This window comes from Oncorhynchus mykiss, chromosome 28 (genome assembly GCF_013265735.2).
Source record: "Oncorhynchus mykiss isolate Arlee chromosome 28, USDA_OmykA_1.1, whole genome shotgun sequence".
In the NCBI taxonomy this organism is placed as follows: Eukaryota; Metazoa; Chordata; class Actinopteri; order Salmoniformes; family Salmonidae; genus Oncorhynchus; species Oncorhynchus mykiss.
In genome coordinates, this window is record NC_048592.1 from 23,605,194 (window position 1) to 23,620,126 (window position 14,933).

General features: G+C 42.2%; 1 protein-coding gene across 4 annotated transcripts in view; it reads right to left on the bottom strand.

The window, feature by feature from the left end:
- LOC110508771 (extended synaptotagmin-2-B) overlaps window positions 1-14,933 on the bottom strand; it is a 49,507-nt gene that overhangs the window by 15,157 nt on the left and 19,417 nt on the right. For all 4 annotated transcript variants that reach the window (XM_021589576.2, XM_021589575.2, XM_021589574.2 and 1 more), the window contains exon 8: window positions 6,395-6,450. In XM_021589576.2, the coding sequence (XP_021445251.1) occupies window positions 6,395-6,450 (56 nt within the window). The remainder of the gene's footprint in view (window positions 1-6,394; window positions 6,451-14,933) is intronic.

Below are 14,933 nucleotides of genomic sequence, written 5' to 3' on the forward strand. Positions count from 1 at the left end.
AGACAGGGGCCAAACACACACACTTAGGGGTGAGCTGAGGTGCCTGCTGTTTGAGAGTGAGATGCAAATCATACCAGAGGAAATGTGAGCCTCCTACACAGAACCCTCTGTCTGTTCAGACACACACACACACACACTCTCTCCTGGTAAGCTACAATTAAACTTTTCAGACTCTTTAGACTCAGAGCGTGTCTGTGTGTAGGGGGGGGGGGGGGGGGGGACAACTGTGTGTGGGTGTGTGTGTGTGTGTGTGTGTGTGTGAGAGAGAGCGTTTGAGGCAAGGCCGGTTTCAAATTGTTTCCTGCAAACCCATATAAAGAGGAAGGCTACATTTCACAGGAAGGAGTGTCATACAAAAACAAATACATCAGGCACTATACTTATTTGTTTAACTGTGGACCTCGATCAGGGACCTTAACTTACTATCAAACCACTGCCATATAGGCCTAAACATACAGGTAACTGACAAAATAAAGGAAACACCAACATGAAGTGTCTTAACAGGGCATTAGGCCACCACGAGCTGCCAGAACAGCTTCAATACACCTTGGCATAGATTCTACAAGTGTCTGGAACTCTGCTGACGTGATGTGACACCATTCTTCCACGAGAAATTCCATAATTTGGTGTTTTGTTTGATGGTGGTGGAAAACGCTGTCTCAGGTGCCGCTCCAGAATCTCCCAAAAGTGTTCAATTGGGTTGATCTGGTGACTGACACACGCACCCTTTAAACACCCTATGCTATTTTGAGATCCCGCTTTCAAAGTCACTGAGATCTCTTCTTCTAGCCATGGTAGAAAAAAATATGGGCAACTGGGCACTTTTATACATGACCTTAAGCATGATGGGATGTTAATTGCTTAACTCAGGAACCACACTTGTGTGGGAGCACCTGGTTTTAATATACTTTGTATCCCTTATTTACTCAAGTGTTTCCTGTATTTTTGGCAGTTACAGTGCCTTGCGAAAGTATTCGGCCCCCTTGAACTTTGCGACCTTTTGCCACATTTCAGGCTTCAAACATAAAGATATAAAACTGTATTTTTTTGTGAAGAATCAACAACAAGTGGGACACAATCATGAAGTGGAACGACATTTATTGGATATTTCAAACTTTTTGAACAAATAAAAAACTGAAAAATTGGGCGTGCAAAATTATTCAGCCCCTTTACTTTCAGTGCAGCAAACTCTCTCCAGAAGTTCAGTGAGGATCTCTGAATGATCCAATGTTGACCTAAATGACTAATGATGATAAATACAATCCACCTGTGTGTAATCAAGTCTCCGTATAAATGCACCTGCACTGTGAGTCTCAGAGGTCCGTTAAAAGCGCAGAGAGCATCATGAAGAACAAGGAACACACCAGGCAGGTCCGAGATACTTTTGTGAAGAAGTTTAAAGCCGGATTTGGATACAAAAAGATTTCCCAAGTTTTAAACATCCCAAGGAGCACTGTGCAAGCGATAATATTGAAATGGAAGGAGTATCAGACCACTACAAATCTACCAAGACCTGGCCGTCCCTCTAAACTTTCAGCTCATACAAGGAGAAGACTGATCAGAGATGCAGCCAAGAGGCCCATGATCACTCTGGATGAACTGCAGAGATCTACAGCTGAGGTGGGAGACTCTGTCCATAGGACAACAATCAGTCGTATATTGCACAAATCTGGCCTTTATGGAAGAGTGGCAAGAAGAAAGCCATTTCTTAAAGATATCCATAAAAAGTGTTGTTTAAAGTTTGCCACAAGCCACCTGGGAGACACACCAAACATGTGGAAAAAGGTGCTCTGGTCATATGAAACCAAAATTGAACTTTTTGGCAACAATGCAAGACGTTATGTTTGGCGTAAAAGCAACACAGCTCATCACCTTGAACACACCATCCCCACTGTCAAACATGGTGGTGGCAGCATCATGGTTTGGGCATGCTTTTCTTCAGCAGGGACAGGGAAGATGGTTAAAATTGATGGGAAGATGGATGGAGCCAAATACAGGACCATTCTGGAAGAAAACCTGATGGAGTCTGCAAAAGACCTGAGACTGGGACGGAGATTTGTCTTCCAACAAGACAATGATCCAAAACATAAAGCAAAATCTACAATGGAATGGTTCAAAAATAAGCATATCCAGGTGTTAGAATGGCCAAGTCAAAGTCCAGACCTGAATCCAATCGAGAATCTGTGGAAAGAACTGAAAACTGCTGTTCACAAATGCTCTCCATCCAACCTCACTGAGCTCGAGCTGTTTTGCAAGGAGGAATGGGAAAAAAATGTCAGTCTCTCGATGTGCAAAACTGATAGAGACATACCCCAAGCGACTTACAGCTGTAATCGCAGCAAAAGGTGGCGCTACAAAGTATTAACTTAAGGGGGCTGAATAATTTTGCACGCCCAATTTTTCAGTTTTTGATTTGTTAAAAAAGTTTGAAATATCCAATAAATGTCGTTCCACTTCATGATTGTGTCCCACTTGTTGTTGATTCTTCACAAAAAAAATACAGCTTTATATCTTTATGTTTGAAGCCTGAAATGTGGCAAAAGGTCGCAAAGTTCAAGAGGGCCAAATACTTTCGCAAGGCACTGTACCTGTATCTCTGCATGGCTCTTCATTGAATTTAGTATATTCAAATGGCCAAACATTCACTGTAGCATTTTAACACATATCCCATCCAAGCTTCAAAACACAACCACCTATTGAATCACATGTCAACTTCTCTGACCACTCCATCATCAACTTCTATAAATATCAACACTTAGATCAAATAAACTAGTTATAATCCCCATTCTAATCTATTAATTCAATCATTTCAATAGCCGCCCTAAGGGATTCCAGGGGCTTTTCAGGGGGAGGGCTAGCTCGGTTTAGATGACTATTTATAGTTTAAAGATCATCATAAACAAAGGAAAATGGAGGGCCCACATCACTACAATGGGGGTCCTGTCTGTGTGGTTAGGGAAAGGAAATGGGGGGATACCTAGTCAGTTGCACAACTGAATGCATTCAACTGAAATGTGTCTTCCGCACTTAACCCAACCCCTCTGAATCAGAGAGGTACATGGGGTTGCGTTAATCAACATCATGTCATCGGCGCCCAGGGAGCAGTTGTTGTTGGGGGTCAACTGCCTTGCTCAAGGGCCCAACGCTCCTACCCGCTAGGCTACTGGCCGCCCAGTTAGTTGCTAATTTCCTTTTCTCATGTGACTTCTAACAGTATTTTTCAGGGAGACTTCCCTTGACAACTGTATTTCCACTGTATTTCCATTGGTCCATTTAGCTGTATTTCATTTGATCCCACTTTTGGGATAAGTGAGCATATCACATGTGGACAGTGACCGCATTTGACAGAACTTGAAGAGTGAGATGTTGAAACAAGCTATGGGGTCCAGTAGTATATCCATGTGATGGCTTCTTGTCCTCTAATTGCAGCCCTCCACCACATGGCTGCTTTGCATGACCTCACAGTGGTGTAGGACTACTTTTAACACACAGCTACAGGACCAGCTTCCCAAATGGCACCTTATTCCCTATGGGCCATGGGCAAAAGTAGTGCACTACATAGGGAATAGGGTGTCATTTGGGATGCAAGCAGGGAGAGCTATGCTGACCATTCTCTCTCCTTATCCCTCACAGACTGCAGCTCTGTCTGAGAAAGTGGACTGGCTGTTAGTCATTTATACCTGCCATGGTGTCATTACCGACACACAGTAAAATGCTACTATACTAACACGTACGCATATGCGTGCCATACAAGCACAGGCATGCGCATATGGGTGCACTCCCTCCCTCCAGCTCTGAAAGCTGCCACCTGGCTCTCTCTCTCCACAAAAATGAGGCCTTCATGTTAATGTCCCCTAGCGCCTGTCTGTTTGTGCTGCCTGGGTAGAGTCCAAAATAGCATCCTAATTCCCTATATAGTGTACACTTTTGACCAGGATCTGTCAACACTGGAGGGACAGAGCTGTTTAAGCCTGACATAGGAGCCATAAACAGCCTAGTAAACCTTAGCCTTTAGGCTCTCACTGACACAATGAACTTCATGATATAGATACATTTCCCTTCTCTACCTCCTCCCTTCATCCCTGGTAATTGGTGCTCACATTAAAAAAACTGTTGCCTCTAATCTATTAGCCTATTTAGACTGATAACATGGTGTGTCCAAAAATGGCAACATATTACCTATATAGTGCAATAGTTTACCAGGACTCAGAGCTCTGGACAAAAATAGTGCACACTCGGGAATAGGGTGCCATTTGGGATGTCCACAAGAATACAATACAGATATCCATTTACAATGAATGTGTACTGTAACTGTAAACAACACCCTCTGAGTAAACCAATACCAGAACTAATTTCCCTACAAGTATTCAGACTCCCTGACTTTTTCCACATTTTGTTGCGTTACAGCCTTATTCTGAAATGTATTAGTTTTTTTTAATCCTCAGCAATCTACACACAATACCCCATAATAACAAAGCGAAAAAGAGATTTTTGCAAATGTGTTAAAAAAATAACAATTAAAACCTTATTTAAATAAGTATTCAGACCCTTTGCTATGATACTCGAAATTGAGCTCAGGTGCATCCCGTTTCCATTGATCATCCTTGAGATGTTTCTACAAATTAAATTGGATTCCACCTGTGGTAAATTAAATTGATTGGACATGATTTGTAAAGGCACACAGCTGTCTACATAAGGTCCCACAGTTGACAGTGCATGTCAAAGCAAAAAGCAAGCCATGAGGTTGAAGGAATTCTCCATGGAGCTCAGACAGGATTGTGTCGAGGCACATATCTGGAGAAGGGTACCAAACCATTTCTGCAGCATTGTAGGTCCCCAAAAACACAGTGGCCTCCATCATTCTTAAATGGAAGAAGTTTGGAACCACCAAGACTGTCCGCCCAGCCAAACTGAGCAATCAGTGGAGAAGGGCATTGGTCAGGAAGGTGACCTATAACCCCATGGTCACTCTGACAGAGCTCCAGAGTTCCTCTGTAGAGATGGGAGAACATTCCAGAAGGACAACCATCTCTGTAGCACGACACCAATCAGGCCTTTATGGTAGAGCAGCCAGACAAAAGCCACTCCTCAATAAAAAGGCACATGACAGCCCGCTTGGAGTTTGCCAAAAGGCACCCGAAGACTCTCAGACCATGAAAAACAAGATTCTCTGGTCAGATGAATCCAAGATTTAACTCTGTGGCCTGAATGCTAAGCATCACATCTGGAAGAAACCTGGCACCATCCCTATGGTGAAGCATGGTGTTGGCAGCATCATGCTGTGGGGATGTTTTTCAGCGGCAGCGGCAGTCAGGATCGAGGCAAAGATGAACAGAGCAAAGAACAGAGAGATCCTTGATGAAGTCCTGAGCGCTCTGGAGCAGGTTCTCAGACTGGGGCGAAGGTTCACCTTCCAACAGGATAACGACCATAAGCACACAGCGAAAACAACACAGGCTTAGGGAGAATTCTTGATGTCCTTGAGTGGCCCAGCCAGAGTCCGGACTTGAACCTGATTGAGCATCTTTGTAGAAACCAGAAAATAGCTGTGCAGCAACGCTCCCCATCCAACCTGACAGAGCTTGAGAGGATCTTCAGAGAAGAACAGGAGGCACTCCCCAAACACAGGTGTGCCAAGCTTGTATCGTCATACTCAAGAAGACAAGGCTGTAATCACTGCCAAAAGTGCTTTAACAAAGATCTGAGTAAAGGGTCTGAATACTTATGTAAATGTGATATTTCAGTTTTACATTTTTAATAAATTTGCTAATATTTAAAAAAAAACTGTTTTTGCTTTGTCATTGTGGGGTATTGTGTGTAGATTGATGAGGGAAAAAAACTATTTTAAACATTTTAGAATAAGGCATAATAAAATGTGGGAAAAGTCTAGGGATCTGAATACTTTCCACTCTATATTGGGTTAGGCCAGTTCTAACTATTTGGGGAGACCTCTTCTACGACATGTTACTCCAAATGTCGAGATATCCGATATAATAATTTGTACCATTAATGACAAAATCATTCCAGACTGTGAAAATTGTGTGCGTATTCACAATATTATAGTCACATTCTCATTAAATAATATTTTGTATGGCGAAAAATAGGCTTAATTCATTTAGACTTCATTTTCAACATACTAATAGAGGCTAACAGATACATCTGGACAGTTTTGATTTGTAAATTTCAAATAGAGTATAGTCTTCCACATCACTATAAATCGTCAATATCAAATATGATGCGATTAAATCTAATAAAAAAATTGGTATATCGGCCCAAACCTACACCCCACCCATCTGGATTGAGAGAGAGTGATAAGGGCTTGGTAGTGCTGACAGAAGCCATGTAAGCGAGACCCATTACAAGCAGGGTTTGCAATCTTGCAGTTGTCACTTACTTCAATCCTGGAATGTCCAACATATTTGTGAGGCCTGTCCAGTTTATATCCAGCAACTGGAAGAAAAAAAGAAAACATGCCTTGAATGACAGAGAAAAAAACTAAACGTTGATAAACCCATACAAGGAACACACGTGAACCACAAACACAAGTCATTTTATTTCATTGAATTCATTAGTCATTTAATTTAGAAAGTGACTCCAAAACTAGCTCTTGTCCTCTAAACGTAGGGAGAGCATTCTCACTAAGAGGGCAGCAGCCTGCTCCATGGAACTCCTAATCAATAAGACTCTGTTTCAGTACAATGCAGAGAGGACATGTGTATGGTGGGCAGGCTCTAGCTCTGTGCATCTCCTGCCTTGGTCTGCATCACTCACTGGGCTCCTAAGCACTGAATGATAAAGATACTGCAGCACATCTTTATGAGGTTCTAATCCAGCTACTGTTCTCATCTAGCTAGTCATCGTCATAAAATGTCATGAACGGATTAGAAATGAGGACAGAAGAGACAGACCCAATTAGTGCAATACTTCAAATTGATACATACAAGTTTAACAAAGCAGAAACATTCGCAAAACTGAGAAAATCGAGACTAATCAATATTAAAGAGTTAGCTCTGTTTTAATACGGGAAGCAATAGAGTAGGCAAATAGTAAATCGAAGTCCAAACAAAGAGAGTAATTTCAAAGCACTTTAAGATCGGTTCTCAGTGACTCATTATCAGGAGAAGAGGAATTTCCGATGGCTAAAATACAGTTACTTGGAAGCAGTTCAACAGCTAATGAAAGCTCTCAGCCCGTGAGGAGTACAGTTTCCTAATGAAACAACAGCTAATGAAAGCTCTCAGTCCGTGAGGAGTACAGTTTCCTAATGAAACAACAGCTAATGAAAGCTCTCAGTCTGTGAGGAGTACAGTTTCCTAATGAAACAACAGCTAATGAAAGCTCTCAGTCTGTGAGGAGTACAGTTTCCTAATGAAACAACAGCTAATGAAAGCTCTCAGCCCGTGAGGAGTACAGTTTCCTAATGAAACAGCTAATGAAAGCTCTGTCTGTGAGGAGTACAGCTTCCTAATGAAACAACAGCTAATGAAAGCTCTCAGTCCGTGAGGAGTACAGTTTCCTAATGAAACAACAGCTAATGAAAGCTCTCAGCCCGTGAGGAGTACAGTTTCCTAATGAAACAACAGCTAATGAAAGCTCTCAGTCCGTGAGGAGTACAGTTTCCTAATGAAACAACAGCTAATGAAAGCTCTCAGTCTGTGAGGAGTACAGTTTCCTAATGAAACAACAGCTAATGAAAGCTCTCAGTCCGTGAGGAGTACAGTTTCCTAATGAAACAACAGCTAATGAAAGCTCTCAGTCTGTGAGGAGTACAGTTTCCTAATGAAACAACAGCTAATGAAAGCTCTCAGCCCGTGAGGAGTACAGTTTCCTAATGAAACAGCTAATGAAAGCTCTCAGTCTGTGAGGAGTACAGCTTCCTAATGAAACAACAGCTAATGAAAGCTCTCAGTCCGTGAGGAGTACAGTTTCCTAATGAAACAACAGCTAATGAAAGCTCTCAGCCCGTGAGGAGTACAGTTTCCTAATGAAACAACAGCTAATGAAAGCTCTCAGTCCGTGAGGAGTACAGTTTCCTAATGAAACAACAGCTAATGAAAGCTCTCAGTCTGTGAGGAGTACAGTTTCCTAATGAAACAGCTAATGTAAGCTCTCAGTCTGTGAGGAGTACAGTTTCCTAATGAAACAACAGCTAATGAAAGCTCTCAGTCTGTGAGTACAGTTTCCTAATGAAACAGCTAATGAAAGCTCTCAGTCTGTGAGGAGTACAGTTTCCTAATGAAACAACAGCTAATGAAAGCTCTCAGCCCGTGAGGAGTACAGTTTCCTAATGAAACAACAGCTAATGAAAGCTCTCAGTCCGTGAGGAGTACAGTTTCCTAATGAAACAGCTAATGAAAGCTCTCAGTCTGTGAGGAGTACAGTTTCCTAATGAAACAACAGCTAATGAAAGCTCTCAGTCCGTGAGGAGTACAGTTTCCTAATGAAACAGCTAATGAAAGCTCTCAGTCTGTGAGGAGTACAGTTTCCTAATGAAACAACAGCTAATGAAAGCTCTCAGTCCGTGAGGAGTACAGTTTCCTAATGAAACAGCTAATGAAAGCTCTCAGTCTGTGAGGAGTACAGTTTCCTAATGAAACAACAGCTAATGAAAGCTCTCAGTCTGTGAGGAGTACAGTTTCCTAATGAAACAACAGCTAATGAAAGCTCTCAGTCCGTGAGGAGTACAGTTTCCTAATGAAACAGCTAATGAAAGCTCTCAGCCCGTGAGGAGTACAGTTTCCTAATGAAACAACAGCTAATGAAAGCTCTGTCTGTGAGGAGTACAGTTTCCTAATGAAACAACAGCTAATGAAAGCTCTCAGTCTGTGAGGAGTACAGTTTCCTAATGAAACAACTAATGAAAGCTCTCAGTCTGTGAGGAATATAGTTTCCTAATGAAACAACAGCTAATGAAAGCTCTCAGTCCGTGAGGAGTACAGTTTCCTAATGAAACAGCTAATGAAAGCTCTCAGTCTGTGAGGAGTACAGTTTCCTAATGAAACAACAGCTAATGAAAGCTCTGTCTGTGAGGAGTACAGTTTCCTAATGAAACAACAGCTAATGAAAGCTCTCAGTCCGTGAGGAGTACAGTTTCCTAATGAAACAGCTAATGAAAGCTCTCAGTCCGTGAGGAGTACAGTTTCCTAATGAAACAGCTAATGAAAGCTCTCAGTCCGTGAGGAGTACAGTTTCCTAATGAAACAGCTAATGAAAGCTCTCAGTCTGTGAGGAGTACAGTTTCCTAATGAAACAGCTAATGAAAGCTCTCAGCCCGTGAGGAGTACAGTTTCCTAATGAAACAACAGCTAATGAAAGCTCTGTCTGTGAGGAGTACAGTTTCCTAATGAAACAACAGCTAATGAAAGCTCTCAGTCTGTGAGGAGTACAGTTTCCTAATGAAACAACTAATGAAAGCTCTCAGTCTGTGAGGAATATAGTTTCCTAATGAAACAACAGCTAATGAAAGCTCTCAGTCCGTGAGGAGTACAGTTTCCTAATGAAACAGCTAATGAAAGCTCTCAGTCCGTGAGGAGTACAGTTTCCTAATGAAACAGCTAATGAAAGCTCTCAGTCCGTGAGGAGTACAGTTTCCTAATGAAACAGCTAATGAAAGCTCTCAGTCCGTGAGGAGTACAGTTTCCTAATGAAACAGCTAATGAAAGCTCTCAGTCTGTGAGGAGTACAGTTTCCTAATGAAACAGCTAATGAAAGCTCTCAGTCTGTGAGGAATATAGTTTCCTAATGAAACAACAGCTAATGAAAGCTCTGTCTGTGAGGAGTACAGTTTCCTAATGAAACAACAGCTAATGAAAGCTCTGTCTGTGAGGAGTACAGTTTCCTAATGAAACAACAGCTAATGAAAGCTCTCAGTCTGTGAGGAGTACAGTTTCCTAATGAAACAGCTAATGAAAGCTCTCAGTCCGTGAGGAGTACAGTTTCCTAATGAAACAGCTAATGAAAGCTCAGTCTGTGAGGAGTACAGTTTCCTAATGAAACAGCTAATGAAAGCTCTCAGTCTGTGAGGAATATAGTTTCCTAATGAAACAACAGCTAATGAAAGCTCTCAGTCTGTGAGGAGTACAGTTTCCTAATGAAACAGCTAATGAAAGCTCTCAGTCTGTGAGGAGTACAGTTTCCTAATGAAACAACAGCTAATGAAAGCTCTCAGTCTGTGAGGAGTACAGCTTCCTAATGAAACAACAGCTAATGAAAGCTCTCAGTCTGTGAAGAGTACAGTTTCCTAATGAAACAACAGCTAATGAAAGCTCTCAGTCCGTGAGGAGTACAGTTTCCTAATGAAACAGCTAATGAAAGCTCTCAGCCCGTGAGGAGTACAGTTTCCTAATGAAACAACAGCTAATGAAAGCTCTCAGTCTGTGAGGAGTACAGTTTCCTAATGAAACAACAGCTAATGAAAGCTCTCAGTCTGTGAGGAATATAGTTTCCTAATGAAACAACAGCTAATGAAAGCTCTCAGTCTGTGAGGAGTACAGTTTCCTAATGAAACAACAGCTAATGAAAGCTCTCAGTCTGTGAGGAGTACAGTTTCCTAATGAAACAGCTAATGAAAGCTCTCAGCCCGTGAGGAGTACAGTTTCCTAATGAAACAGCTAATGAAAGCTCTCAGTCTGTGAGGAGTACAGTTTCCTAATGAAACAGCTAATGAAAGCTCTCAGTCTGTGAGGAGTACAGTTTCCTAATGAAACAGCTAATGAAAGCTCTCAGCCCGTGAGGAGTACAGTTTCCTAATGAAACAGCTAATGAAAGCTCTCAGTCTGTGAGGAGTACAGTTTCCTAATGAAACAACAGCTAATGAAAGCTCTGTCTGTGAGGAGTACAGTTTCCTAATGAAACAACAGCTAATGAAAGCTCTCAGTCTGTGAGGAGTACAGTTTCCTAATGAAACAGCTAATGAAAGCTCTCAGCCCGTGAGGAGTACAGTTTCCCAATGAAACAACAATGCACTGATTCACAGCAGAATTTTTTTGTAACTATCCAAAATACATTCATTTGAATTGGTTCTAACTGACATTTCCAAAGCAAAGCATTGATTTATACTTTATAATAGAATATGTTATCTACTTTCATCATGTCATATCTTTGAAGACTGCTACAATGACCACTCCAGTACCTGGTAAGACAGTTATCACTTTGACCTGAACAGTGAACACGGACATTAACTTTAAAAACACAGTCTAGAGCGGAAAGCAATTTCTTGAGGAAAATTAGCATTCAAAAAATAAAAAAGAATGCAATACAGTACAGGCCCAGGAGACAGACATAAGGCTTCTAAGATTCTCACTACTAAGGGCAAACTATACCGAATCACTAACTGTTCATTCTGCACAGGTTTTATGGAAGGGATGACTGTAGGCTGTACAGTATGTGGCAAGCATAGTCTGTATCCTAAATGGCACCCCTTTCCATATGTAGTACTTTTCACTACTTTTGACCAGGGTTTTCACCAGGGAATAAAGTGTCATATGGGACACATTCCTAGTGCGGATTGGATAGCAAAACAAATACTGTAACGCCAACTAGAAGTTTTCAGGACAATGCCAGAGTCTGTGTGCAGCAACAGTGCACTAAAGCATCACAATACTACACAGACTGCAAAACCACTCAGCACAATGGTAAACATTTAGTAGGCTCAGGAATGAGTAGGCACTGGACAGTGTTCCAGGGACGTAACCGAAGGAATCAAACTCTGAGAATGCTATGTCGTGACAGTCTATGGGAACATGACCTGGCTAGCTATGTTACAGCGTTAGTCTGTGCACCCCAAATGGCACCCTATTCCCTGTATAGTGCATTACTTTTCCATCCATTTGGGATGCAGCCCATGTCTTTCTCTGTGCCAGTAACCAAGCCAGGAGTCCTGCCCACTGAATCATAGGGCACTGAATGTCTCCATCTAGGCTATGCTCTCTTACTTTATGAGTCATGGTTGCAATAAAGAAAATGTAATGATAGTTAAGCAATCTACGACTATTACCTAGCACATCAAATTAACTCAGTGTTCTCTGTATCTAAAAATAAAAACATTGACATAGGGAGGGTAGGCCTAACCCAATTCTAGGCTAGGAATCATGGCATTGTCACGTTAACGTTTCCTACCACATCATTTAGGATAGTCAAAACCTACTTACCATAAAAGGACTTATTAGTCAAATCAAATTTTATTGTTCGCATCCACATATTTAGCAGATGTTATTGTGGGTGTAGCGAAATGCTTGTGTCTACCAGTTGTCATGGTTACAAAATATAAGTAAACCAAACACGGGGTAATATGATGTCATGTCTCATGTGCCAGTGGTCAGGGATATGCCTCTGAACTGTGGGATGTGTGTGTGTCAGGGGACTCAGGGTGAGATTACGTTTCTAACTTTGTTCACGTTTAAGCTGCTCACTTAAGAATATCTGCAAAGTTGAGCAACAGGCCATTAAGCAAATCAGAATGTCAACATTTGTGTGATTTAAGATGAGGATTTGACTTATAGCGTGCATAAGCACAGACGTACTTAGTATGAAGAATAAAGCTGTTCAAGTACACCTTAAAAATACTGTCTAAATGTGTGTGGCTATGGAACGAGAGCGCGTGATATAGCCTATGGCTAAATTCAGGCTTGTCAATCACTTATGTTTGGAAATTTTCCTTTGACAATTGAACAGAGACCAGAGGTGACATTCAAACATGTATTCTCCCACATTCTAACAAGTAAAGAGCTGCAGGCACAAGCTTTGACACAATTATATTCTGACTGCGACACAGCAACATTCCTTCCCATAAAGCTCTAATATAACCTAGCCCTAGGCTACACAAGGTGAACAGGTCATCTATGTGCTGTAGAATGATCATGTTATTCAACTTCTAAAATCAATCCAGAGATCTATGTCAGGATAAACTCCGGTATCCCGAATTCTGGTAACATGAGCCCAAGCCAACCCAGTAATGTTTAAATGAGAAGCATGCCTACTTGTTCAGAATACAACCAGGAAGAGTGAACTGAACCGACTTCACAGAGAACAAAGGCTGATTCACACCTACAGTGAGCTCCAAAAGTATTGTTTTTCTTTGTACTCCAGCAATTTGAAGTGATACAATGACTATCAGGTTAAAGTGCAGACTTTCAGCTTTAATTTGAGGGTATTTTCATCCAATTAAATTAAAGCTAACCTCATAGCTATTTGGGCTCCCGAGTGGCGCAGTGGTCTAAGGCACTGCATCTCAGTGCTAGAGGCGTCACTAGAGACCCTGGTTCGATCTCGGGTCTGTATCACAACCAGCCATGATCGGGAGTCCCATAGGGCAGCGCACAATGTGCAGCCGTGTAAGCCAGCAGCATACCACCCTGCTGGCTTACTTCTGAAGCTTAGCAGGGTTGGTCCTGGTCAGTCCCTGGATGGGAGACCAGCTGCTGCTGGAAGTGGTGTTGGAGGGCCAATAGGAGGCACTCTTTCCTCTGGTCTAAAAAAATATCCCAATGCCCCAGGGCAGTGATTGGGGACACTGCCCTGTGTAGGGTGCTGTCTTTTAGATGGGACGTTAAACGGGTGTCCTGACTTTCTGAGGTCATTAAAGATCCCATGGCACTTATCGTAAGAGTAGGGGTGTCAAACCCGGTGTCCTGGCTAAATTCCCAATCTGTCCCTCAAACCATCACGGTCACATAATAATCCCCAGTTTACGATTGGCTCATTCATCTCCCTCCTCTCCCCTGTAACTATTCCCCAGGTCTTTACTGTAAATGAGAACGTGTTCTCAGTCAACTTACCTGGTAAAATAACAGCTAAATAAATATATAAACAATTGGCACAGCGTCTTCTGGGTTAGGGGAGGGTTTGGCCGGGGTAGGCAGTCATTGTAAAATAAGAATGTTGTTCTTAACTGAGTTGCCTATTTAAATAAAGGTTAAATAAAACATTTATATAGATCCAAAGTGCGGGTGTACAGAGCCAAAACATTTGTCACTGTCCCAATACTTTTGGAGCTCACTGTATATTGTCTTGTCATGCAAGGAGTGGCACATGATGCCTTACCCCAAAATGCACAACATAAAAACAGGACACAAGAAGGAACGTGAGATAGTGATGAAGGGAAGGAAGATCAGCTTGTGAACATCAAGTGATGATGCTCTCATCATTTGTTGAAGACATGGGCAGGGCATTTATGATGATTTTCCTGTCTCCAGATATTGACACAAATTAGTTTTACTGCCTGCTCCATTGTCCTGACTGATATAAAGAGTGACTGGCACGTAGGCTGCACAGCGATACGAACCGCTGCCGGCTTTTATCTGGCGAGGCAGGGCGGGGTGGCAGAGTGTGCGTGCACTTCCTGTGTGCACCAGTTAGTCTTCAGAACAGGCCACACCACCACACTGTGCTAGCGCTTACAGGAACAGACAAACATGAACACGCAAGGGCTTCTGCACAGACCCTGTCACTAAGCCTTCTGTACAACACTGTAACACACTGTACCTGGCTGTACAAACTAAGTCATAACTCCTATCCACAACAACCAAGTACCAGTAAAAAAAACATTGATTATCCAAAGATAATTGTTTTAACAACAACTTTCAGTGATGTTTATAAATGAGAGCACATGATGGGTATCTCACTGTAATTACATTGGGTTGAACAAAGATCATCCATTAGTCAGTGGAAAGAAAAGGTGGTTTCCTCTTTGGTTATGACCGCATGGCAGGAGAATGCTGCAGCATCAAACAGTCCTGGTGAGGCCTTTTATCCTGGCTGGCTGCTCTGCTCTGCTCTACTTTCAAACACACAGCCGCTACGCTACGTAGCCACAGCAACGCTGCTCACATTTACACCACACTCTTGGCACGCTCCTCCCTCGCCTCCAGCTCAGACGGGGCACTGTTTACCAGCCAGTCGAATAGGCTGCCATTCTCCACTGATGGTAACTCTGA